This window comes from Cyprinodon tularosa, unplaced genomic scaffold, assembly GCF_016077235.1.
Source record: "Cyprinodon tularosa strain WSP-4 unplaced genomic scaffold, ASM1607723v1 ctg70, whole genome shotgun sequence".
In the NCBI taxonomy this organism is placed as follows: domain Eukaryota; kingdom Metazoa; phylum Chordata; class Actinopteri; order Cyprinodontiformes; family Cyprinodontidae; genus Cyprinodon; species Cyprinodon tularosa.
Genome location: NW_024039452.1, coordinates 2,830,727 through 2,858,726, shown reverse-complemented (window position 1 = coordinate 2,858,726; position 28,000 = coordinate 2,830,727). Strand labels below are relative to the sequence as shown.

At 39.5% G+C, this 28,000-nt stretch overlaps 1 protein-coding gene across 2 annotated transcripts; it reads left to right on the top strand.

Annotated features, from left to right (window-relative positions):
• The first annotated feature begins 226 nt into the window (after positions 1–226).
• Positions 227–27,938, top strand: rela (v-rel avian reticuloendotheliosis viral oncogene homolog A). Of its 2 annotated transcripts, none has more exons than XM_038268412.1 (11): positions 227–464; positions 2,024–2,059; positions 4,476–4,621; positions 13,562–13,707; positions 15,780–15,871; positions 16,039–16,173; positions 21,367–21,471; positions 25,820–26,035; positions 26,116–26,196; positions 26,705–26,788; positions 26,968–27,938. In XM_038268412.1, exons 1-11 carry the CDS (start codon positions 458–460, stop codon positions 27,783–27,785), a joined length of 1,866 nt encoding a protein of 621 aa, XP_038124340.1. In that variant the 5' UTR covers positions 227–457; the 3' UTR covers positions 27,786–27,938. The 2 variants fall into 2 exon arrangements, with proteins under 2 accessions (XP_038124340.1, XP_038124339.1); XM_038268411.1 differs by having other exon boundaries at positions 230–464; positions 26,965–27,938.
• Positions 27,939–28,000: the final 62 nt, after the last annotated feature.

Here is a 28,000-nt window from a genome sequence, read left to right as displayed (position 1 = left end):
TGATTGTGAACAGCACTTTGGTCCTGTCAGTGTATAAAGTGCTTCATAAATAAAGTTGGTATATTATGGTATGTATATAAATGTGTATCCAGGTCCCAGAAACAGTTTTTAGAGAAATATCTCAGAGGTCTTGTGTATTTTTGGCCGCCATATTGACTCTGACAGGACATTGCGCAAAGATCAAACAAGAAGTTGGCGCTCTTTGTCCTGTGAAAGAACGCGCTGTATTTCTGGGCTCCTGTTACCGGAAAGCCAGTGAGTGCTGCTCGCAGTGTCCCCGGCCGCTTCACACTTATAGGTGGGGCGAAGGAGGCGACAGGACGGCTCTGTCAAGAAGTTTTTCGACTTCACACTGCCGCGCGTGCAGCGTCTTATTTTATCTGCTAAGAAATATTAGAGAAACTACGGAGGAGAGGTGGCGCGATAAAGGGAGAGTGAGGCGGAAAAGGAGCCAGCCATGGACGGTGAGTTGAGCTGTTTTATTCGCTCTGCTTTTCAGCAGCAGGAGGTGAAACTGAACGGGGTGGTTGTTTTGCGAAGAGGGAAAGCCCCGCTTTCACTGGGTTTGCGCTAACAGGAGGGGTTAGCGAGCCAAGCCCCTACTAAAAGTTCATGTTTTACAAGAAAACTCTTAAAGAATTTTAAATATAATCTTGAAATGAGATTGTTTAAGTTATTTAGTCTCGGTGTGGATCATTCACCTTGCCTCGAACCTGTCGCACTGCCAGGAGGCCTGCTGGATCGCTCCTAAAGGATTGGCCGCCAAACTTCATTCAAAAAACTCACAATTTAATGTTTCTCTATAGTTTTGCTGAAACTAAAGTTAAAAATGAAACTTTATTAAACCGCCTAGCTATTTTCCACTCGTCCCCTCCCACTCGGCGTGCATTTGATCTAACTTGTTTTAATATTTCCAATAAAATCTCAATTTTTCTCTGGCTGCTTCGAGCCGCCCATCTGTTTTTCTTTTAGGAAAGGCAAAATAAATTGAATGCGTTGGCAGAGGAAGGAAATACTTTCTGACTGAGTTTATTTACACAATGTATTCCTTAAAAAAACGTACATATTCCAGATCGGTTTATTTCAACATTTAATTGAAATGATCTAGAATGAGTGTGATTTAGTGATGACACTAAAGTGATTTGTGTGTAAGGGCTTCAGTGGGTGGCCTCAAAGCTTCAGCTGTGTTATGATATTGGTGCATTCAATGACTTATGAGTGTGTGGCATTATGTCTGACATCTTCTTTCACTTTCATACTGTATTAGCTGAAACCAGCAGGGATTATGTCACTCAAATAAAAGTGCACCAAGGCCAATAATTTTAAAAGATTTCAAATGAAATTTGAATTAATTTAAAAAACATGCAAAAGTCTTGAGTTTGTTGTTCTTCAGTTAAGAGAAAAAGGGCTTTGAGTTGAATAAAAAGCATAGATTATCTCCATTATGTTGTTATCTGTGTTGATTTAGAGTAAAGCTTTAGAAAGCAGGCATGTTCCAGCTTGGAAAGAGTCCCACTAATGGTTCTTAAACTGTCTGTCTGGTTTTAGCTGCAGGGAGGAGCTTCGGCCACCTGATCTTCTCACACCTTCCCTTTTTTCTTCCCCTTCAAACAACATGTTGAGCCTGCTATTTTCTTTTTTTCTCTCCCAGGGAACACTTCTAGTAACAAATCTAGTAATGTGACACCAGGCCGGCACGCTGCCCGCCGCTCAATGTTTGCAATTTCCATCACTTCTGCGTGTCTAGAACTTGGCAGACACTTTATGAGCGCTTATTATATTTAGCTGGGAAGCTCCGTGTATCTCTGCGGCCTTCTGACCTCTGTCTGGTAGATTTCCACTCTGACCGCACCACAAATGACAAACTCGTACTAAAACCACAAATATGCCCTACATCTTGTTTGTTTTATTCTAGTCATTTGCAAGGCTTTGTGTTGTGCGTCATTTCGTGTGGAGGATTAGCAGTTACCCCTGATGGGAATTTACCCAACTAAGATGTTAAACTCTGTTTCTCTCACTCCAGGTGTGTATGGATGGGGCTTGACCCCTCTAAACCCAGGTAAGAATGTGTTTTTATTGATTTTTTATTTAATTTGTTCATGGGGATTGTAGACGAAGGCACCAGGTTTCTGTTGTTATGCTGAAGGAAGTAAAAAAGTGGGAGATATGGGGTTAATTTACGTCAGTAACAACATATGAGTAAGATGTTTGAACTTGTAAGTGAACTTTGCAAAAATACAAGTAAAAATTTACCAGTAAGAATTCACATTTTTTGTCAAAAACCTTAATTTCTCCATATAATCCCACATTTGTGAGTACGAAACCCAGATTTCTGGTTATAATCCCATATTTCTCATTCAAATTCGTCATTTAACAGTAATGATCACAATTGTAGGAGTATATCGCTATATTTCAAAATTTCGCATTATAACCCAAAATTTCTAGTCATAATAATCCCATTTTTAGGAGAATAAATCCATACTTCTCATAACTATCCCTTATTTATGAGTACAAATCCAAATTTCTTGTTATCCCACATTTACAAGTATGGTTCCCACATTTATGAGTAGGAATTCACATTTTTGTCAAAAACCTTAATTACTCTTTATAATCTCACATTTGAGTACAAAACCCAAATTTCTTGTTATAATCCCAAATTTTCCGTTCAGATCCGTCATTTATGAATACTGATTCCAAATGTATGTACGAGTATGAATCCACGTTTCTTGTTTTCCCAGATTTCTCATCATAATTCCAAATTTCTCATTATTACCCTAAATGTCTAGTTAAAATAATCCCATATTTAAGATCTACTTTCCAAATTTCTCATTATAATCCCTCATTTACGAGTACGAATCCAAAATTTCTTGTTATTCCACATTTATGAGTAGGTATTAAATTTGTTATTATAAACGTTTATTTCTATGAAAAAACAAATTTGTTGTTTTAATCCCAATTTCTCTTTAAAATCCATAATTTACAATTACTGATCACCAATTTATGAGTATGAATTCACGTCTGTCATTATAATCCCAGATTGCTCAACATACTCCCAAATTTCTCGTCATAACCCAAAATTTCTAGTTAAAATAATCCCGCATTTAAAAGTATGAAACCACGTTTTTGATCCCAATCCCAAATTTCTCCTTATAATTCCAAATTTTCCAACTCAAAATCAAAAGTTTAGGAGAATAAATCTGTACTTCTCATTACTATCCCTTATTTATGAGTACAAATCCAAATTTCTTGTTATCCCACATTTACAAGCATGGTTCCCACATTTATGAGTAGGAATTCACATTTTTGTCAAAAACCTGAATTACTCTTTATAATCCCACATTTATGAGTACAAAACACACATTTCTTGTTATAATCCCAAATTTCTCGTTCAGATCCGTCAATTATGAGTACTGATTAGATATGTATGAGTATGAATCTACGGATAATCCCAGATTTCTCATTTTAATTCCAAATTTTCTCATTATTACCCTAAATGTCTAGTTAAAATAATCCCATGTTTAAGAGTATGAATCCACATTTCAAATTTCTCATTATAATCCCTCGTTTATGAGTACAAATCCAAAATTTCTTGTTATCCCACATTTACGAGTAGGTATTCAATTTTTTTTATTATAAATGTTTATTTCTAATTAGAATCCCACAATAACAAGTATGAAAAAACAAATTTGTTGTTTTAATCCCAATTTCTCTTTCAAATCCATAATTTACAGTTACTGATCACCAATTTATGAGTATGAATCCACGTTTAATCTCAGATTTCTCAACATACTCCCAAATTTCTGGTCATAACCCAAAATGTCTAGTTAAAATAATCCCTCATTTAAAAGTATGAATCCACGTTTCTCATCCCAATTCCAAATTTCTCATTATAATTCCAAATTTTCGAACACAAAATCAAAATTCTTTGCTATAACTCCAATTTTCTCGTTCATCTCCCACATTATAACTAAAAAATAACTGCTGGTGAAACTGTTACCCTATTTACCAGTTTTCGGCGTTATTGCACCAAAAGGTTCCCGAACCTTCTTTAAAGAAGAGGAGGAATACAAAAAAAGTTAAACATTCAACTGCATATGCGTTGAAAACCTTCCAGCGAAGATTCAACGTACGCTGGATGGACAAAAGGACAAAAAAACATTTAGTTTAAAAGTTTGTGGCAAATAACCTTCAGGTGCATTACTGCCACCAACTGGTTTGGAGTGTAATTGATTCATTATGGGTCATTAATTCATACTCAGAAATGTGTGTTTTGTATTTTTGCAAAGTTGCAACTTTTATTCGTAACTTCTAAACTATAATTCTCACAGATAAAACATCTGATCTCACATATATACGTGTTTGTTAACCACAACAATCAAACACAAAACTTAAACTAATGTATTTAAACAGCTTTTATTGAGTGTTTGCTTACCCAGAGTGAAATTCCAAACGTCTGTCTTCATCTCTCCCATCAGTCCAAACTGCGAACCCTTACATAGAGATCATCGAGCAGCCCAAGCAGAGAGGGATGAGGTTTCGGTATAAATGCGAAGGCCGCTCGGCCGGCAGCATTCCAGGAGAGAAGAGCAACGACACCACTAAGACCTACCCGGCCATCAAGGTTGGTCAAACGCTCGCCGTCTTTCTTTCATTAATCGAACACATCACAGAACACGCACCAGTATGTCAATCTACCCAGTGGGGAATTGGTGAAATCCCAGTCACTTTGAATTAGTCCTCTGTTTGGTGTGTAGTAACCATGAAAACGTACATTTTAAGCCGCATGTCTAGCCAAGCGTAAGGTTTTCCTGGGACGCAGCTCTAGTCCCGCCCACTGAGCTAATAGGCCAGGATCGGTTTGAAATATTTCATGATGAATCTGCTGCACGAAAACCATGAACTCAATAAAAAAACAGGGTTCGTACGGGTGCTGGAAATCCTTGAAAATGCTTGAATTTTGACGTTGTGTTTTCAAAGTTTGAAAAGTGCTTATATTTTGGATGAAATGCTTGAAAATGCTTGAAATTGTAACTATTTCTTTCGCAACAAATACCTATGTAACTGAATCATGTGTTTATTAAATGGAGAAATAAAATGTTGGAGAGCCCGAAAATGAAACCTGCTCGCTTATATGTGACTGCGATCTGCCAGTCTATTTCCATGTGTGACTCCGCCCCCATGAAACCACTACTGCACCATGCCGGGAGGTTGTCGTTTCAATGAACGTTGGCTGGAAGATGAAAAATACAAATTATGGATTAAACGGGGACAAACCCCACGAGTTTCCCCTTGTAAAGTCTGCAAAAAAGATGTGCAGCTTTTCGCAATGAGCGAGTCTGCGCTCTCAAGTCACATGAAGGGTAAATCATAGTGACTGAGAGTACGGTGTGATAATGTAATGTTAGTATTGCAGTGTTTCCCGCAGCACTATCGCAGTAAACTCATGCTACCACCTCGCCAACGCTAAACCCCCCCCCCCCCCAAAAAAAAAAAACGAAGTTTTAATTCATTGCCAGGTCTAGACCTTAAAACAGCATTGATAACGCTACGGCTGATAATACTGAATTCCGACACCCTGGTTGGTTATATTACTACGCCATGGCAGAGGAGTAATTTTCTTTGATCATCCGAGGAGACGTGTGGGGGGAAAAAAATTCATTTCGACCCCCTCCCCCCCCCGGCCGTCATCCGCGCAAAACTGGTTCCGTAAGGTGCTGGAAAAAGTTTTAAAATGGATCTTGAAAGTGCTTGAAAAGTGCTTGATTTTGACTTTGGAAAAGGTGTACGAACCCTGAAAAATGGCTATTATTATTATTATTTAATGTCATAAATTAAAATGTATATATTGATTGATTGCAATTTGAAATATTACAATTTGAATTTCATTGTTTCAATGAACATTTTAACTTATTTGATAAAATTTGATTCACTTCAGGTGGGCTTTAAAGGTATAGTGGAGGATTTTCGCGAATTTTTGAAAAGTCTACCCTCTCCACCTTTAAAAAAAAAAAAAAAAAATCATACGCACAACCCTTTACTCACTAACGAGAGAGAACACCTAATAAACGCGTGCGAGAGCCCGTTTCTCCTTGTGCACGCTCTGTTTAAAAGTTGCTGCTTGTATCGCTCAAACAAGCTTACTTGCAACTTTTCCTCTGTCAGACTCGCCTTCAGTAAGGCTACGTTCACACTGCAGCCTGAAGTGACCCAATTCCGATTTTTTTGCCCATATGTGACCTGTATCTGATCTTTTTATGACAGTCTGAACGACACATATTGGATTTTTTCAAATGCGACCCAGGCCACTTGGATATGTGGTCCTGAATCCGATACGTATCTGATCTTTTCAAATGCGACCTGTGTCTGTACGGCCAGGTCGCATTCATCCGACCTACACGTCATTGATACTTGACAAATGTTACTAAACGTTACTAATCTGCGTCCTACTAAGCGGAGGCGGGAAAAACTAACAACCATGGCGGAAGATAACACAGAGAGCAGTATATGGAGAGAAAGTGAGGTTGCTGACTTAATTCATATTTGGAAAGATAGCTCGATTCAGACCAAACTCGAAGGGTCTTACCGGAACCGGGGGAGGGTCTTTCTTTTTGATCTTCTTAAAAAGATTTCGTTCGTAATGTGCCTGCTCCTGTTGGAGAAGAACTTAAAGAACGCAATATACGCTGCGGTATTACGAGTCATGTTTACTTCCGCAAACACTGAGGACGCTTGCTACATGTGACGTCATCGCGTCCTCGAGTGCGCATGCGGGACACTTCGGTAGATCACATACAAGTCGCATATACTTGGAAGTGTGAACGGACACGCAAAAAAATCCGATTTCACAAAAAAATCGGAATTGAGCATTAAGGCCTGCAGTGTGAACGTAGCCTAAGTGACAATGGGGACGATCATGTAGGACTTAAACACATCACCAGAATGATTGACGATTAGGAGGACCACTTATTTTGATGATACACTCGGAAAAAGAACATCCTCCACTATAGATATTATAACTATACATAGTAAAGTGCTAAATTTGAAACCCAAAGCAGTATAATAAAAAAGAGGTCATAGAACATGGGAGCTTCATGATGTTTGACAAAAAACAAACATGTCAGGAATAAGAGGAACAACCAGTGAAGTGTTTGGTTTAAAAAATGGAGGAAGTTTCAAGGAAGACGTGATGCAAAACAAACACTGGAAATGTCTCAATTTTCAGCATCACTGACGGTTTGATAAAGTGTTTTTATGCAAATTGAAACCAATTAATTGGTGAGATTCCAGCTGGGTAATCAGGAGATCAGATTAGATGCTCGTCAGGAAACCATGAAATTCCAAAGTTAAGCTGTGTTAGCTTAACGGAATTTAGTAGGAAGTAATTATTGATGGGGATGTCTTAAGCTAGTAAACCACAGTGCAATGTCCCTATTTTAAAACCGCCCATATTTGGACTAAAGAGGGCGAGCTGTGCTGCTCAGAGACATATCAGCATGCAGATCAGTGTTTCATTTCGGAGTTTTACGTCTCCTCGCAAAATTCATACCTTTTGATTTCTTTCCCTTCCCCAACAAATATCTCTTTTCAGGTTTCTTAAAATGTTGATGTTTTAAGCTCCAACCCTCATCTTTGACCCCATGTATTAAACCTTAAAGCCCACAGCATCATGCTGCCACCTAAGGCTTGGTGATATGACTCAGACAACCTCATCTGTTTTTATTTATTTTTTTCTACTTTTAATTTCTCCAATTTAATAAGAAATTGGATTAAATGACACATTATTTAAAAGAAATAAAAAACATTAGCTCTTATTCTTTGTTTTTTTACTTACATTTAAAGGACAACGAAATGAAAGCTGCGAAGTGATGAGTATACAGGTGCTGGTCATAAAATTAGAATATCATGAAAAAGTAGATTGATTTCAGTAATTCCATTTAAAAAGTGAAACTTGTATATTATATTCATACATTACATACAAACTCATATATTTCAGATGTTTATTTTGTTTAATTTTGATGATTACAAATGACAACAAATGAAAATCTCAAATTCATCATATCAGAAAATTAGAATATTACTGAAGACCAATAAAAACAAAGGATTTATAGAAATGTTGGCCAACTGAAAAGTATGAACATGAAAAGTATGAGCATGTACAGCACTCAGTATTTAGTTGGGCCTCCTTTGGCCTGTATTACTGCAGCAATGCGGCGTGGCATGGAGTCGATCAGTCTGTGGCACTGCTCAGGTGTTATGATAGCCCAGGTTGCTCTAATAGTGGCTTTTAGCTCTTCTGAATTGTTGGGTCTGGTGTATTGCATCTTCTTCTTCACAATACCCCATAGATTTTCTATGGGGTTAAGGTCAGGAGAGTTTGCTGGCCAATTAAGAACAGGGATACCATGGTCCTTCAACCAGGTACTGGTAGCTTTGGCACTGTGTGCAGGTGCCAAGTCCTGTTGGAAAATGAAATCTGCATCTCCAAAAAGTTGGTCAGCTGCAGGAAGCATGAAGTGCTCTAAAACTTCCTGGTATGTGGCTGCGTTGACCCTGGACCTCAGAAAACACAATGGACCAACACCAGCAGATGACATGGCACCCCAAACCATCACTGACTGTGGAAACTTTACACTGGACTTCAAGCAACGTGGATGAAGTGCCTCTCTTCTTTTCCTCCAGACTCTGGGACCTTGATTTCCAAAGGAAATGCAAAATTTACTTTCATCAGAGAACATGACTTTGGACCACTCACCAGCAGTCCAGTCCTGTTTCTCTTTAGCCCAGGCAAGACGCTTCTGACGCTGTCTGTGGTTCAAGAGTGGCTTGACACAAGGAATGCGACAGCAGAAACCCATGTCTTTCATACGTCTGTGTGTGGTGGTTCTTGAAGCACTCACTCCAGCTGCAGTCCACTCTTTGTGAATCTCCCCCACATTTTTGAATGGGTTTTGTTTCACAATCCTCTCCAGGGTGCGGTTATCTCTCTTGCTTGTACACTTTTTTCGACCACATCTTTTCCTTCCCTTCGCCTCTCTATTAATGTGCTTGGACACTGAGCTCTGTGAACAGCCAGCCTCTTTAGCGATGACCTTTTGTGTCTTGCCCTCCTTGTGCAAGGTGTCGATGGTCGTCTTTTGGACAACTGTCAAGTCAGCAGTCTTCCCCATGATTGTGTAGCCTATAGAACTAGACTGAAAGACCATTTAAAGGCTTTTGCAGGTGGTTTGAGTTAATTAGCTGATTAGAGTGTGGCACCAGGGGCCATCAATTTTGAACCTTTTCACAATATTCTAATTTTCTGATATGATGAATTTGAGATTTTCATTTGTTGTCATTTGTAATCATCAAAATTAAACAAAATAAACTTCTGAAATATATGAGTTTGTATGTAATGTATGAATATAATATACAAGTTTCACTTTTTAAATGGAATTACTGAAATCAATCTACTTTTTCATGATATTCTAATTTTATGACCAGCACCTGTATATCTAAGAACTTAGGCTACGTTCACACTGCAGGCCTTAATGCTCAATTCCGATTTTTTTGTGAAATCGGATTTTTTTGCATGTCCGTTCACACTTCCAAGTATATGCGACTTGTATGTGATCTACTGTGTGAACTGAAAGCGTTCAACCGAAGTGTCCCGCATGCGCACTCGAGGACGCGATGACGTCACATGTAGCAAGCGTCCTCAGTGTTTGCGGAAGTAAACATGACTCGTAATACCGCAGCGTATATTGCGTTCTTTAAGTTCTTCTCCAACAGGAGCAGGCACATTACGAACGAAATCTTTTTAAGAAGATCAAAAAGAAAGAGAGCCAGATTTCTTGCAATGGCGTTTTGTGGGGCAGTAATAGCAACGTCCGTACAGAGCTCTCACTGAGCTCTCTATTGACTGCTCTCTGTGTTATCTTCCGCCATGGTTGTTAGTTTTCCCCACCTCCGCTTAGTAGGACGCAGATTAGTAACGTTTAGTAACATTTGTCAAGTATCAATGACGTGTAGGTCGGATGAATGCGACCTGGCCGTACAGACAGAGGTCGCATTTGAAAAGATCAGATACGTATCGGATTCAGGACCACATATCCAAGTGGCCTGGGTCGCATTTGAAAAAATCCAATATGTGTCGTTCAGACTGTCATAAAAAGATCAGATACAGGTCACATATGGACAAAAAAATCGGAATTGGGTCACTTCAGGCTGCAGTGTGAACGTAGCCAAAGTGTTGAACTGATGTTACTCTGAAAATCCAGATTATCCAAAAAAAAAAGGACGAAGAAAATGTTATGAAGAGTATTTTGTGGATTAACTGCCCAGCCCCACCGCCACCACCGTGCTTTACCCTGGGGTGGTGTGTTCAGGCTAATCTTTTTTGTTTTTTTACTATTATTGGTGGATGACGTGAGCATTTTTTTAATTTTATCACAGAAGGTTGAGATGTTTATTCTCCTCTTTAGAAAGGCAGCATTATGCTACGTTCACACTGGCAGAAGCAGCGAGTTTACATGCAAAGTCAATGGTTGACGCGCGTCAAGGCGCAGCAAAATGTCCCGCATCGCGTCTGAGCAGCTGAAGCAGCGCGTCGGGAGCGTTTAAGCATCTGACGCGCCGCAAACGCGCTGCTGCTCGAGATGGAAAAATTTTACTTTTGCTGCTCGACGCGCCGCGTCAACCAATCAGGGAGAGAGACACATTGCTGATGACACAGAGCGCTGTGATCACTCCTCTGAAACGCATAAATTAACCTAAAATGCAGAAATCTGCCGGCAGAATATGTTCGCTTTTATTATCCTGCTGCCTGCAGTTTAGATTATTTAGATGGAAAAACACCTTCCAGCCGCCGCGGTGAACCGCGAGGAGGCGACCCAGCCAGAGGCTAATGTTGAAGGGATTCCTACTGTCGGCGCACCGCTGGTATGTGAGCGGCTCCGACAGAAATAATATTAGAAGGCAGGATGATAATCTGAATGAACTGACTGCAATGATGAAGTTTTCAGGTGGATTTTCTCACTTAAAAACATATTAAAACTACTTTATTCCCACTGATCACAGCAAATATAGCTGCAAGGCAGAGAAAGGATAGAGTAGCTCCGCCCAACGCGCCAGAGCAGCGAAGCTGCTTCAGCCGCGCGTCAGAACTAAACTGGTACAAGCAGCAAAAATGAAGCAGCAGACGCGATTTTGCTGCTCTTGCTGCGTCCGGTGTGAACGTAGCATTAATATTAACTCACCTGCTGCAAATGAATGATCTAGGATCCTATTGGAGGAAGTTGGTTCTGTAGATGCTCCGTACTGGGAAACTTGTCGGGAAAACTGGAGCTTCTTAACTCCGATAATATTTTTTATTTGCTTTATTTCTCCATTTAATTGTTCAGCATTTGGTATCGGATTTTTGATTCAGCGCTTTATTCTAATTTAGTTTTTGCTTCCTGATGACAGCCTCAGAAATGGGAGCAGGTCTGTTGTAGCGGCGCTGGAGGAAGCGCCTGTCTCTACTCGCTGTTTAACAAAGTTTATTTGGTTTTATCTGGATATTGGTGGCGTGGTTTTTCCCTCTCAGAGCCGATGCTTAATAGCCAATCAGAGGAGATTCTCTGACCTGCGGTTCTTACAGTTTGCTGCTTCGCTCTCAGCTGAAGCTAAAGGAGGGCTCGGTTCTGACTTTGATGGCTTTTATTTTTTTATTTTTGGGATTTAAAAGCATTTGCTTAAATTGAGAATGGGTGCTTTAACAGAATAAATGCACCAATTTACAAAGACGAGATTAGGGGTAACTGTAGAGGTAGGTTTTTGTTTAAGCTGTGTATCCAAATAGCATTGTGGGTAAAAAATAAATGACAACATTTAGAAACCCCGTTCCAAAAGGATAAAATCAGATACCGTCAGTTTAAGTGTGTAAATGTAAACCCTGCTTTTTTCTTTTTTTCCCCCCACCCATGTCATTGTAGCTCCGCCTCCTTCTGTTTGTCTAACACAAGCCTTCTGCACAAGCCTGTCACTACCTGATCCATCCCTGAAGCACAATCCGTACCATCAGCTCATTTGTGCATGTGCAACCAGTTATACATCGCCATATATATAATGCAATTATGGTCCTAAAAGTACTTATTTCTATCCTTAGAGGAAAATTCCGGTTTTTAACACTTTTAGCCCCTTTTCTGTAGTGTCCAGGATGAAATCGAATGATCGACACCAAAATTTTGACGATTGGTCCTATCTCGGCTATTTGGCTCATGCAGAATCCCCCCCTGGCTGCTTCAGAATGGCTTCCATAGAGCATGTCAGATAATGTCCTTAAAACAACCTTAAACGTTCTTTTTTTAAAATATGCTACTCACCGGGTCGTCAGCGCTGTTCAATGACGTTCAAAAACAAGTTTCGTAAAGAAAAAACGTTCCTGTAGTGTTTTATTTAGCATTTTGTAAATCCCATTGAGTTCTGTTGGAATAGTCAATATTCCCCTGCCACCGGAAACGGAAATGGGGCCTGTTTACGCTTAGTTGTAGTCTTTTCGCAAGGCCCAAGTGTTTCTGCTTCACTCTGTGTACTCCGACGTCGAGGTGCTAACGTCTCTGTTAAACACTTTAAAAAACTCTGAAAATGGAATACGAAAGGTGGATTCTTGAGGAGGACATATTGGACTTTGAGTTTGACGGTAGAGGATACCGTTTTGAACCGGAATATACTGAGGAGGAGTATATAGAGACATTGTCGCCAACTAGTGGTCTGGAGTGTGCAACGCTTCAGATTCGAACGGGAAGCGGAAGTTTATAAGCGGTTGTGATGTATCGGAAAAAATAGTTCTGGGATTTACAAAATGCTAAATAAAACAAGACAGGAACGGTTTTTCTTCACGAAACTTTTTTTGGAACGTCATTGAACAGCGCTGACGACCCGGTGAGTAGCATATTTTAAAAAAAGAATGTTTAAGGTTGTTTTAAGGACATTATCGGACATGCACTATGGAAGCCATTCTGAAGCAGCCAGGGGGGGGTTCTGCATGAGCCAAATAGCAGAAACAGGACCAATCGTCAAAATTTTGGTGTCGATCATTCGATTTCATCCTGGACACTACAGAAAAGGGGCTAAAAGTGTTAAAAACTGGAATTTTCCTTTAAGTCAGTAAAGAATGCTGTTACGAATCTTTAAAAAAATAGTCTTTTCTGAGACAATTTAAAGATTTTTACATTTTATCACTTAAACTGCTTCTCTGACGTCGTCATCGAACACGCTCAGAGCAGTCTGGCAAAATATGAATAAACTAGGGCAGAAACGATCGAATTAAACAATTATTAAAATATTTGTCAACTAATTTAGTAATCGAATAATCGTTAAATGGAGTATAGAGACTTTAAAACATGCCTTTAGCTGACAGAGCAACCCGCTAAGAGCAGTAATTATGTCGAAATTGTAACAAAAAAAAAAAATAATAATAAATATATATATATAACATCTAAAACAGCTTTCTGATGTATCAGGAAAAAAAAAAAAAAAGAAAGAAAAAAATTGGTCCCACACACTAATTTAAATCCATTAATTCTCCCCGTTTGTCTGACAGGTTCACAACTACAGCGGCCCCCTCCGGGTCCGCATCTCGCTTGTGACAAAGAACCCGCCGTACAAGCCCCACCCCCACGAGCTGGTCGGGAAAGACTGCAAACATGGCTACTATGAGGCCGACCTGCAGGAGAGACGCATTCACAGGTGAGTGTTTGTGGGTCGGAGATTAAATCACCAAGCTTTTTTATGTGCCGCTTTCAAAGCGAAAACCAAAGCAAAAGACAAGAAAAACCGGCTTCTTTTGACTCACAGAATATACCTGCAGATAAAGAACAAGAAATACAGTCGCTTATAAATCAGTGCGACTGAAATTAGTTGCAGATCCTGCAGGAAAAAGAGGCGATTTATCCAAATCCTTCTTTATCTGTAGAGGTTTCATCTACCGCCTCGCTGAAACTGCTGGATGGTGATAAGTAAATCATTAACTGGACCCGTTCTGACCTGTTGAACTTCCTCCCAATGCTCAGATTTATTTATCTCTTTTAAAGGGACGTTTTTCAGGAAATATTCTGGCCAAAGCAGGAGGCGGCCCTCTTTCACGTGTTCAAAACAATCAAAAAACTAAAGCTGAGTCATGATTAACAGTTGACTGTTTGATGCCTTCTGTTGCATAACTGAACTGGTCCTACTAGTGAGAGGGAGCTTTGTTTGTCTGGTCTAAAACCAGACTGAAGAAATGTCCTGGCTGTCAACATTGTGACGTGGTGTTAGTAAACCTGCAGGGTACATTAGTCATTTGTTTTTGATTTAGATTAAGTTGAAAGTATGCTGGATTAAAAGAAGTCAAGCCTTTAGCTTTAAGGGGAATTTTAATTAGGTCTACCTGGAAATGAAACATACGGAAGAGGATTAGGGCCACTGCAAAAATGTAATTAAAAAAATTTAATGTTTTATTTCAATATGATATAGGAAAAAGTCAGAATTCTGACTTTTTTCTCAGAATTCTGACTTTCTTTCCTCAGAATTCTGACTTTAATCTTACAAATCTGACTTTAGTCCCGCAATCCGGACTTTAATCTCAAAATTCTGACCATGAAGGAAGAGATCGTAGTACGGAAGAGGATTAGGGCCACTGAAAAAAATTGAAAGTTAACTTATTTTTGAATTTTATTTCAGTATAATAAGGGGGAAAAAATTAGAATTCTGAGATTTAAGTCAGAATTCTGACTTTTTAAAAATTAAAAATTCTTCTCTATAAAATCTTAAGAAATTATTTTCCATTAGTATGGAACAAAATACGGTTAAATATTTAAAATGTTTTCCTTCGGTATTGTTATTTATAGAAGACTTTATTCTCAGATTTCTGACTTTAATCTCAGAATTCTGATTTTATTTTCAGAATTCTGACTTTATTCTTACAAATCTGACTTTAGTCCCGCAATCCGGACTTTAATCTCAAAATTCTGACCGTGAAGGAAGAGATTGTAGTATGGAAGAGGATTAGGGCCACTGAAAAAAATTTAAAGTTCACTGATTTTTGAATTTTATTTCAGTATAATGAGGGAAAAAAATTCAGAATTCTGACTTTTTAAAAATTTAAAATTCTTCCCTATCTTAAAAGACGTAATTTTCCATTAGTAGGGAACAAAATACAGTTAATATTTAAAATGTTTTCCTTCTGTATTGTTATTTCTAAAACAAAAAACTTCTAAATAAACATATTCTTCATGTATTGTTAGTAAAGATTGAAAAACCAGTTTAATTCTACCAAGACGTTTGCTTCTAGGAAATGACACGGGGAGCTCCGGAAAGATAGGGAAGTTTACAGGGATATATTTTATGAAAAGATCTTTTTAGTTGCTGGTTAACTTAACTTTTTTATAAACGTGAAGAAGAATTAATGCTCTTCTTGGTAATCAGCATTCAAAGCCTCCCTGTAATGGTTTCCTCTGGTGGGTTTTGACCTCATCCTGATAAACTCCAAGTCTGTGAAGGTTGAAAGGTCTCATTGCCCTTAGATCCCATTCCAGTCCAACTCCTTTAATATAATTTCCAGTTAGACTGTGCAAAAAAAAGAAAAAAAAAACACAAGTGTGGTGTTCATCTAAGACTTGATCTGCTAAAGAGTTCATTTGAGTTTATCTGACATGTACATTTACATACATTTAAAGCTTTTATTATGTGCAGGTGAGACCAGTTTTGCATGAAAATTAATCCTAATCAGTTTTAATAGTGTCGCCTTCCGGGAACCAAACCTGTCATGTTTGCTTGTTCAGTTTTCAGAACCTGGGCATCCAGTGTGTGAAGAAGAAGGATGTAAATGAGGCCATCACTTGTAGACTGCAGACCAACAACAATCCATTCAAAAGTAAGTGATCTTTTTAGAAATGTTAGAAAGATTAGTACTTTTTCTATTTATTTCTGTTGAAAGTAAATCTCATTAGGTTTGTAACTTTACTTAACAGGAAGTCTAGTCTGACTGCTGTACTGAGCCATTACCCTCCACACCCTTTCCTTTCTCTGTTTTGATTGCAGTTCCTGAGCCCAAGGTGTGGGAGGAAGAGTTTGATCTGAATTCTGTGCGGCTTTGCTTCCAGGCCTCCTTCTCCCTGCCCACCGGGGAGCGATTTTCTCTGGAGCCTGTGGTCTCGCAGCCCATCTTTGACAATAGTGAGTTGGAAAAAGTGTGCCGCTTTTGGCAGATCAAAGCATAAAAAAAGATTTATGGGTAGGATGAAGGAGCTGTTACTCTTGAATTTACATGTAAATGTTGCTTCTGTCCAGAATTGTTCAAATGTTTGGGATTAGGTCCAGTTTTAACTGTGCTACGCCCATAAAAATATTAAATAGCTTATAGTGAACATATCCTGCAGAAGTAAAACTTTTTCTTTGTTAATTTGCTTTACAACCTACAACTATTTATTTTATAAAATGTTTATTCTATTGCCATCGGCTGGCTAACTTATATGGTTAAAAAATAGTAGGGATGCACGGTATAATCGGCCCCCTATCGGTATCGGCCTTAAAACTGAATATCGGACATCGGCCACCCCACCGATATTTAACCTGATATTTGATCAGCTTCTGAGTTTCTAAAGTCTAAAAAACAAAAACAAAATACTACTTGTTCTTCTTCCTCAAAAACTTCTTTTTTACAGACTTAAAAACTTCTAAAGACGAGGGAAAAAATATTGATACATTAAAATATCCCAATATCTTCATATGCTGATATATTGCCATTTAAAAACACCATATAAATCTCTTTTACTAATGAAATATTGCTATATGTCATCGTTATGCTACGAAATCCCCCGAAAATTCAAGAAATTTGGCCATATTTTTATATGTTGATATATTGATGCGGTATCGATCTATTTTACTGACAAAACCTCACAAGAATTTACAAAATATCACAAGAGTTTGTAACAGAATGATGTAATTTCACGAGATTTTGAAAGTAAAATAGATCGATACCGCATTTTTAAAAATCTATTTGATATCAGCATATGAAAATATATTTGAGTATATTATTTTTCAAAGTGTCAGAAATGGATGACAAAACTGCTATTTTCAATGACTACTTATTTTTGTCCAGCTTTAACATCGGTATCGGTTATCGGCTACATGAGTTTTAAAATATCGGCATATCGGATATCGGACAAAATCCCAATATCGTGCATCACTAAAAAATAGTTTAAACCATTAGCTAATGCTACTTGGCTTACATTGACGATGCTTACGTCTAGAATCCAAGATCAACTAAACTGTAGGAGTGTGGAAGATGGTCTGTGGTTGATTTGCAGGTTAAAAGTTGTTTATTACCTTTAGCTCTGTCACACCTTGACGATTTAGTCCAGCGTATGCCTGACGTACGGAAAATATGGCAAAAACGCTGGCGTACGTTGGATAAGTTATGGCTCGTTTTTTATAAGCATACGCAAGTACGTATGCCAGCGTATGCCATACGTGGGGCATAAGTTTCAGGTAAGTTATCTGATCGGTGACATACGTTAAGTGTAAGTCGTACTCATAAGTTGCGCCGTCTAGCTTATCCAATAAGCTTGTGAATAACGTGTGTAACATCAAGAACTTGACTCCATGGCATATCAACGTATCTGACGTGTTCCGGGCGAGCGCTGAACGCGTTTCTAACTTCCAGCTACTGTATAATGGCGTATTGGCAGCGTTTTAGTATAAAGGTAGGGCCCCATAATTTCCGCGATCACTGAATCGCAGATGGAATCGCAGAATTGGCAAATTAACGCGGAATCTAGTGTAAACGCGGAATTTTTACATTTGAAATGAAATTCTGTTTTTTGTGTGGGAGAAGAACGTACGTCTGGGGGAAATGCACACCTTGAGAGCTGTAGTGTTATGGACCGCCGATAGGAGGCGGGAAATGATGCGTAAAGCCGGGCTTACACCATGCGTTTTTTTTTCCCCCTATTCAGGCCGACTTTCCAGTCGTGCAAGAATTTTTCAATCGGGCCGACTTTAAGCCAACTTTCCGCCCCTCGTCAGCAGGTAACGATGGCCGATCAGCCTCTTACGACCACCTCCCTATCAGGAATCGTGAGGTCGGAAGAAAATCAAAGATGTTTGATATTCAGTCGACCATCGTCGACAAATAGCTCAGTGTGCAAACAAGGATTCTTCTTCTTCCTCTGAGATGAAAACACAGAAACATGGCGGCGGTGCGAGTGAAATGGAGTTCTTTCTGTAAAATTGACAGACAGTCGTAGCTACGTTTGCTCAGTCGCTTTGTCCAAATATGTCGCCGCCTTTTCTTTTTAGGGCTTTCAGCACAAAATTGCACAAATTGCCAAAGCAGTGCGTTTCACTCCAGTGAGCTTCCATTTTCCTCTTCTACTCGTTTGGCTTCCAGATAGACGAGTCCAAGTAGCGTCATCTCACTGCAAAGCCGAGTCCGATGTGGTTTCCAGATGTACAGAGTGAGCTGGTAGCTTCAGAGCATCGTGCTGATCATGCAGTGTGAGCTGTGAAGTCACACTGTACGCCGAAACCCTTTGCTTTCATCGTACATTGTCAGCTGTAGCTGGTAGGGGTGTAAATAATAATCGTTTTGTATCGATGCATCGATCCAAAAGCCGACGATCCGATGCATCGACACGTCCGCAAGATAATCGATTCATGTTTTTTTTTCCTCCGGTCTATTTTTATCCATTTGCTCCTGGGCGTAATTCTCCCTCCCGTGCTGCGGTGGCGCTAAACCTATTTTGCCCTCCTACCTCGCTCCCTGGTTATACTCTTACAGCAGTGTGTTGCAGCAAGCTTGACACAGACAGTTTTAAATTATGCTCAGTATTGAAGCGTGGTCTGAGCTACACACTGTGGGTCTAGATACGGCCGAGGCGATGAGGAAGTGGGGACGAGGTTAGTCCGACGACGGAGGGACATGAGGGCCAAAAAGAGCGGAGATCCAGCTGGAAAAAGGGTCACAGCGTTCTCGCGCACCTCGCTCTTCTAGCGGGTCAAACTTCACGAGTTGTTTTCCGCAATTTCGGTCATAAAAACAAAACAAGCCGGCCTCCTGTCTGCTGCACTGTTTGCGGTCAGCTACAATCTGGGAGAGGAGCAGCGGAGCGTCTCTCAAGGGGGCGGTGACGTCGTCACTTCTTCTTTTTTTTTTTTTATGGCGGTTGGCAAACAACTTATAGGTGCATTATCGCCACCTTCCAGAATGGAGTATGGACCAGACAAACTATTATATTCTCCCTAAAATACCCGTTCTTCTTAGAAAATTAAAAATACTACCAAAAACTACATCCCCAGATGACCTTTGAAACAATTCCCTTATATCTAGTTTATTTTTATTCCTGTCTAACTCTCTAAGCAACATCTCTCTTTCCTGAGTATATTTATTACATTCTAAAAAAATATGTTGGACAGTTTCTCTGGAGCCGAGGTATTGCATTGAACTCATTACACTGATATTGTGCAGTATTTTTGCAGTATTTTTTGATGCAACTTTTCTACTTCTGTTATTTGCTGTTGTTTCTAAAGAAAATGCATAACAATATTACAGCTTTCATTGATTTATTTCAAACTTGAAACTTTGTTTAGCCTGTAAGGTGTAAAAACAAAAACAAACCAATTAATCGATTAATCGAATCGAATCGTGGTGTATTCTTGAGTATCGAAAATAATCGAATCGTTGGGTCAGGAAATCGATACTGAATCGAATCGCCATGATGGATGTGATTTACACCCCTAGTAGCTGGGTGCAACAATAAAAAAAAAAAATTGCACCGTGTATGCCCGGCTTAAATGGTCGTATTAACCAAACTCAGCTTGGTTAACTGATCCAAACTTGGTCCGAAATCGACACGGAACGAATTCAGAGGGCTAGTGGAAAAAGGGGCAATATTTGGCTCCCCTTTAATCTAAGTACCGTAAATTCCGGACTATAAGCCGCTACTTTTTTCCCGCTGTTTGAACACTGCGGTCTATAACACAGTGCGGCTAGTGCATGTTTTTTTTTTCATGGCGCGAAAAACAGACCAATAAAATTAAAGAATATTCACAGAGGCCAGTGGGTTCTCAATGCCTGGAGCCGTGTGAAAACATCCAGCATCACCGGCGGGTTTCGGAAGGCTGGGCTGCTGCGGCATGAAGAGGACCGCGAGTGCTCAAGTGAGAGCGACAAGGAAGAAGAGGAAGAAGAAGAAAGTGATTAATGACTTTTCCTGGTCGGCTGCAATGTTCTGTGCGTTGTTCAATCAAAAGTACCGGTATATGCAGCGTTATTTGTGTGTTACCGACACATACATATATTTAAATTACAGGTAGTTTGAAGAAAAAAAAAAAAGCATTCATAATATGTACCGTATTTGTTTGTTTTATCATACGGATTAAATCAAACGTTAAAAAAATGCTCATGTGTAATATCTTTATTTGTAAATATCTCATACAACGTGGGAAACCTGCGGCTTAAAATCCAGTGCTGCTTATAGAAGCACAAAATCGATTTCCTTTCTAAAATTAGAGGGTGCGGCTTGTAATCAGGTGCGCTCTATAGTCCGGAATTTACGGTAATTAATGAGCACTCCATGCAGGAAGGCTAAAAAAGTGTTAGAAATGGATACATGAGCGCAATGTTGGTGTATAGGTTGAGCACTTGACTCATGTATGGAAGCCTTAGACCTCAATGCAGCTTTTTTAAGAGAAAAATGACTGACAGAACTGTTACTCATTTACTAAAGACAAACCTTCACGTGTAAGACCAGTTAAGACTTTGTTGGATTTATTTACTATTTTAGCACAGAAAACTCAATTTGTTTTGTCATGGCTTTATCTATTGGGAGCATCTGTCAGAGATAAACCGTTAACCTCGGTCTGTCGAGGGAATTTATGGCAAACCTTTGCAATGTTCTTCCTTTATCAGATTCAGGTTAAACTTGCTACATGCTGCTTTTTCTTGCTCTATTAAATGCATCATGTGCTGACAGGACAGAACGGGCCACAGAGGCCTCGCCGAGCAGGACGGTTTGGTTTCGTTGAATACAGATGAGCCGCTTGCAGGATAAATGTACCGATGGTGATCTCTATAGACTGAAAATACGGTACAAGATCGTCAAAATGCAACAGAAGAGCTGAAGGGACTGGCCAGTTGATAAACGTGTAGCCGTCTGCAGCCTCAGATACTCTTTGTTCCTCTTCTTATGCTAACTTTTCTCATCAACCCCAAGGTACTTACAAGAATTGATCTTGAGATGAGCCACATCCCTTTTTTTTAACCCTATATTTCCATACATGGAACTCTGATCATTTTCTACTCTTAAGCGGTCACTTAAAATGTTCATATTCTTTTTGCTAAAATGTATTTTTCTTTGTGTCTTCCAGGAGCCCCGAACACGGCCGAGTTAAAGATCTGCAGGGTGAACCGAAACTCTGGGAGCTGCAAAGGGGGGGACGAGATCTTCCTTCTCTGTGACAAAGTGCAAAAAGGTGCCTTTGCTGTCCAGATCACTACACTGGTGCACAGTTTTTTCGCTTGCACTTTCATATTGAATAGTCTATGAATAGAAGTCAGAAGTGACTAAGTCGGTGTGGCTTGTGATGCATCTCCTATTGTGAGGGTGATGTTGTTATCTTCCTTACAGGCAGAATAATTATGAAACGCATATTGTGGTCCGAAAAACTATTCACCGTCTTCGCAGATTTCTTCTGTTAATGTTTTCCCATATTAACGTCTGTTCATAATATACTTGACTAGCACCTTTCTGCCAACATGAAGTAGGCTAAAGGAGACCAGTTTTACATGAGAATTAGACACAAATACTGAAAGATGGAACCGATTTCTTGTACTAATGGTCGTAGCTATTTCACCTGACATTTTCCAGCTTAATGCTGCCAAATTAGACCAAAGAAAAGTTAAATTTTTACATTTAATTTAATTCAGTTTTATTTATATAGCGCCAATTCACAACACGTCATCCCAAGGCACATGCAGATTGATTCAAAGTTTACTATCTAAGGAAAACCAGTTGATTGCATCGACTCATTGACTCAAATGCAATCCCTCACACTAAGCATGCTTGTAGCGACAGTGGGGAGGAAAAACTCTAATGATTCCTGTTTTAAAACAAATGGTATCAGATTGGTGCGCAGGTACGGATACTAGCGTTTCCAGCAGTATCAGAGATATTATCGTAATCGGAACAGCTCTATAAATAAGCAGCGGTTTCTTTGGTGTTGACTGCAAATTAAAAACACATCGGAGTCATTTCACAGACGGCAAAGAACCCAACAACCTACAGCAACACGCCTCTGTCATGTTAGCTTACCGGCTGACCTTTGGTTAGCATTAGCAAACATTTAACTTATCTCTCCTGAAGGAATGCGGAAATTTACTTCTGAGCTCCTTTTGCTTCTTCAGGTTGACATCAGTGCTTAAAAGCTTGACTGATGTTGCCTAGTTTTCTTTTTTTGGTTCACTAAATCAGAGAAATGTAGGTAAAATAACATGATCTGCCAAAGAAATGCATACGTTTGCTCCTGAAATAAAATAATTGGATTTTACTCCCCCTTAAATAAGATAAATGAGTTGTTCATCCATCCATGCTCCTCATTTTGGGCCCGTCTCCAGCAGTCCAAGTTATAAAAAATGAAAGTCTTTTCAAATTGTGTTTTAAAGATCATTTGCTTTAAGCCAGATGGAAATGTTGCTGCTAACGTCCGGCAGATAGAAAAGAAATATATGGAAGTAAATCTGTGTCGCTGGGATTTGAATTAAAAACGCCACTGAAATTTAAATGTTGTATGTTTGTACTGTTTCAGTGTTAAAATATATTCAGAACACATTTTTTAACTTAAAAAAATTCATTGTTATTATTTCTACACAGTTGAAATTTCATTTGTCATTTTCTCTTCAAGCTAAAAATTCACATTACTATTTCAAAGTGATTACATTTTCAGTTTAATTTTTCAGTGTTAAAAAAATCTGCATATAAAAAAATTCAACCTTTCAAAATTCAAAGTCAATATTTTCAGCCTCCTGAGATTCAACTGGCTCTATTTCACCGTCCTAAATTCAGCGTCTAAATTCAGTGTAAAAAGGGAAGAGTTACTTCAGGTCACAGACATTAGTTATATTTGTTATTTTCTCTTCAAGTAAAAAATTCACATTACTATTTCAAAGTTAATATATTTTCAGTACCAGTTTTTTCAGAGTTAAAAAAACCCTGTTATGTTTACTTAGTCACGTGACGTGGCGCTTGTGGCGCTCATACGGAAGGAAAACCAGCATGACGGAGCCGGTCATGCAAGCTAACGCTAACTCAACTACAAAGAAATGAAAGTAATAAACTCACCGTTGAGTTAGCTTGCTTGGAAGGAAAACCAGCATGACGGAGCCGGTCATGCAAGCTAACGCTAAATCAACTACAAAAAAATGAAAGTAATAAACTCACCGTTGAGTTAACGTTAGCTTGCATGACCGGCTCCGTCATGCTGGTTTTCCTTCCAAGCAAGCTAACGCTAACTCAACTGCAGAAAAATGAAAGTAATAAACTCACCGTTGAGTTAGCGTTAGCTTGCTTGGAAGGAAAACCAGCATGACGGAGCCGGTCATGCAAGCTAACGCTAAATCAACTACAAAAAAAGGAAAGTAATAAACTCACCGTTGAGTTAACGTTAGCTTGCATGACCGGCTCCGTCATGCTGGTTTTCCTTCCAAGCAAGCTAACGCTAACTCAACGGTGAGTTTATTACTTTCATTTTTCTGTAGTTGAGTTAGCGTTAGCTTGTATGACCGGCTTCGTCATGCTGGTTTTCCTTCCGTATGAGCGCCACATGCATCACGTCACGTGACTAAGTAAACGTAACGGGGTTTTTTTAACTCTGAAAAAACTGGTACTGAAAATATATTAACTTTGAAATAGTAATGTGAATTTTTTACTTGAAGAGAAAATAACAAATAAAATTTCAACTGTGTAGAAATAATGACAATTAATTTTTTTTTAGGTCAAAAATGTGTTCTGAAAATATTTTAACACTGAAACAGTAAGTACAAACATACATTTAAATTTCAGTGGCATTTTTAATTCAAATCCCAGCGACACAGATTTACTTCCATAGAAATACGTCTTTCCGCCCTCAGAAGACAAGCGAATTCCCTTTGTAAAACTCAATCTAAATAAAATAAATTAATATAAAGATTTGAAATTTTAGGGTAAAAAAAGATAAAATAAAATAAAGCAAAATATCAGTTACTTTTAAAACCCTATTGCATTTTATTTATTTTCCATTTTCCATTAATAAAACATGTTCTTTTTACTTGCAACAATAATGGGACAAATTTTACTCCATAAATCTCGCTTGGTGGTAAAAAATCTCCCGTTAGAGCACTCTTCTGACGCTTCTGACATCCTACCCAGGATGACCCGGATGTGGCCTACAAGTTCCGAGCTTGATATGATTTAGATAAAGAGTCAGATAACGGTTCTTACTCACTGTGACTGAAACAATAAAGTCACATGGCGGAACATCAAGTGTTAAGCGGAGGACCTGAAACAAACTTTCTCTGTAATGCATTGAAGGTTTTGACTGGCTGACCTGTTACCAGTCAAAAGAAATGTTCCAGATCGACTTTCTATCGTCCAAAATAACTTCATGCGGCATCGAGCTGCCGTTAGAGGAAAGAAAACAACAAACAAACCACTAGTTTCAGGTGAAATCATGCTGCATCTGCAGAGTTTTGTTTTTTCCTGTTGCCATGGGTGAAAAACAAAGCAAAGCAGCGACGCCGACTCTGCAGGATTTTTAGTTGCTGTCGTCATCATGAATCCCCTACATTGGTTTAAATTTTGCAGAAATGTTCCATTTTTTTTCAACTACAGAGGTCTACATGTTACAATGTGGTAGATTCACAGAGCCTGGAGCATCATGAGGAATATGCTCCGGGCTATTATGGAATAATGTAATTCATAGAACTATCTGAAAAAGGGAAATAAAAAAAAATAAAAAATTGAGCTTTGAAAAGAATGGAAAAAAATCTAAAGTTGCTCTCAAAAACGTACCTTTTTTTTCCCAAAATATCTTTATTGAAATTTTAACAGTTAAGACAAACCGCTTGAACATTTAACAAAGAATGTCAGTTATAATAGTAGTTTGGTTCAAGTTACAATGAAATACACAACACAGAACAAAAACAACAAAATGTCTCCCACATTCTTAGTTCCAATGTAACCCATCGCATAGTCTACACCTCATCCGTATACTGAAATAATTACTTCAGCAGTGCATGTCCTTTAACAGAATTTTCTTTGGGAACCGCAGTGAGCAGAATCTTCAGTCATTTGCGCCGTCTTCCAAGAAGTTCAGATGTTGGACATACTTAATAAAGGGATTCCATATGGATTCAAACTGATTCTGTTTACCCTTTAATACATATGTAATCTTTTCCAGAGGGAGGGTAGATGCCATCTGTTGCAACCACAGTTTTATAGTCGGTCTATGGGACTTCCCCCAGAAAAACGTACCTTTTTGTTTAATTTTTTCAGTTTAATTTCTTTTTTTTCTTCAAGTTTTCATTTATAGAATCTTCCTTGCTTGCAACAATAATGGAACAAAGTTCACCCCATAAATGTATGCTAACTCAACATTTTATGAACAAAAAAAATCCCATTTATCCAATTTTTGTTGGTTATAAAAAACACCAATTTAAAAATAAAGCTAAAATATTCTTTGTTTGTGATAAACTCTACATTTAAAGTAGTGTGATTACTTTTCTGTGGCGATGTAATGTAGTGGATTCTTTTATGCAGTTTTTTTATTCCTGGTTGCTCTTCTGCAGAGGACATCGAGGTTCGCTTCTTCCAGGACTCGTGGGAGGGGAAGGGCACCTTCTCTCAGGCCGACGTCCACCGGCAGGTGGCCATCGTGTTCCGCACTCCTCCCTATCGCGACACTAACCTCAGCGAGCCCATCAAGGTGAAGATGCAGCTCAGACGGCCCTCGGACCGGGAGGTCAGCGAGCCCATGGACTTCCATTACCTACCTGCCGACCCAGGTAATAGACCGCCTCATTTATTCCAAACAAAGATGATGTGAAACGTATAAAAAGTCTTAACTGCGTCTTATTCCAACCAGATGAATACAGGCTGAGTGAGAAGAGGAAGCGGACGGGCGACATGTTCCAGAGCCTGAAGCTGGGATCCATGTTATCTACCGGTACGTCACCGGGAACGCCTCCCGTTTTTATTTCTGACGGTGTTTACATCCACTCTCCATGGAAGAGGATTAGGGCCACTGAAAAAAAAAAGTAAACTGATTTTTAAATTTTATTTCAGTTTAACATGGGAAAAAAGTCAGAATTCTGAGATTAAAGTCAGAATTCTGACTTTTTTCCTCAGAATTCTGACTTTTTTCCTCAGAATTCTGAAATTAAAGTTAGAATTCTGACTGAATTCTGACAATAAAAGAATTCAGAATTCTGAGAAAAAAGTCAGAATTCTGAGAAAAAAGTCAGAATTCTGAGAAAAAAGTCAGAATTCTGAGAATAAAGTCAGAATTCTGAGAATAAAGTCAGAATTCTGAGAATAAAGTCAGAATTCTGACTTTTTCCACATACTATACTGAAATAAAATAAAAAAAATCAGTTAACTTTTTTTTTTTTTTTCCAGTGGCCCTAATCCTCTTCCGTAACTCTCCACTGACAGCATGTCTCTTTAAATTTTAGTGCCTGTTTCACAAGAGAGGCGGCAGATCAACCAGGCGCGGAGAACAGTCCCCGCTAAGCTGCCCTTAATGAACACACAAGCAGGTGGGTTTTATTCTTAAGTCCTTTAGAAAATTAGCCGTTTGGTCCGCAGCTTGTCCCGCTAGAAGCTAATTAGCATTTTCATTCTGAATGTTTTTCTTATTTTTTCAAAACAATACCAAACATTGAACCAATCAGTCGTTCTTTGGTGTAAATCTAATAGCTTTTTGTTTTTCTAGTAGCTGAGGTGCCCGCCAGCAGCAGTGGGATGAAAACCCAGACACCCTTCTCGTACGGCCAACCGGGCCACCTGTTTTTACCCAAGGCGGAGGCGTCTTCATCCGTCCCTTCAGCGACAAGCCAAACATGGAAGATGATGGACAGTTTGAAGCTGGGCCCTCAGCCCAAACCAAACCCGGCCCCCACCTTCACCATGAGCTCAGCGTCGGGCTCCTCCTCCTCTACCACCACCACCACCTCCTCCACAGCCAACCAGGACTACTCTACGGTTAACCTGTCAGACCTGCACGAGTTCTTCCCCAACATCTCCTCTACCATGGCCCAGGAGTCCGCGGCTCCTCAGGGGGCCCCCTCACAAACCGGGGGCTCCTTCCCCCTGCAGGAGCAGCAGTTTAGAGTGGAGGCCCCACTGGCAGACGACGACATCCCGGAGTTCCCCAGCTTCTCCGACGCCCAGGTCCCCGGCACCCTGGACAGCCTAAACATGGATGATTTTGAGGACCTTCTGAACCCGGCGCCCGCTACGTCCATGCTATCCTCCTCCCACCACGGGGGCCTCTCCGGCTCCGCCCAGAGCAGCGCTGCATCCCAGAACCCCTCCGACTCCGTCAGCAACCCAGGAAGCACCTACATGAATTACCCCAACAGCATCGCTAACCTGCTCCGGAGCGAGGACATGATCGTCTTGGCGTCCAACAACAACCAGCAGCCCACGGTGCTGGACGACTTGGACGTCCTGATGTCTGCCGATGAAGAGCGCCTCATTTCCATTTTTAACAGCGGGAGCCAACCCGGCTTCGTGTCAGGACACCCGACCTAAAGTTTTTCTCTCTTTACAAACCGTTTTTATATCCCAACAGGAAGAGGATGGACTGGAACGAAGAGACAGAGGTAGCAGAAGGTCTCGCTGTGGACAAACATAGAAATACTGTCACCGAATTAAAAACCCCCCATAGAACTGTATTTAGCTTTTGAAAAAAAACGGCATAAGCCTGTATGGGGTTGTCCCAATATCCTTCTCTAATCCTGGTTTAA

Excerpts from the sequence above, each read along its gene's own strand:
- rela (XM_038268411.1), top strand. Across the intron at positions 13,708-15,779 it reads CAGGAGAGACGCATTCACAG|TTTTCAGAACCTGGGCATCC; the intron begins GTGAGTGTTTGT and ends TTGCTTGTTCAG. Across the intron at positions 21,472-25,819 it reads CTGTGACAAAGTGCAAAAAG|AGGACATCGAGGTTCGCTTC; the intron begins GTGCCTTTGCTG and ends GCTCTTCTGCAG.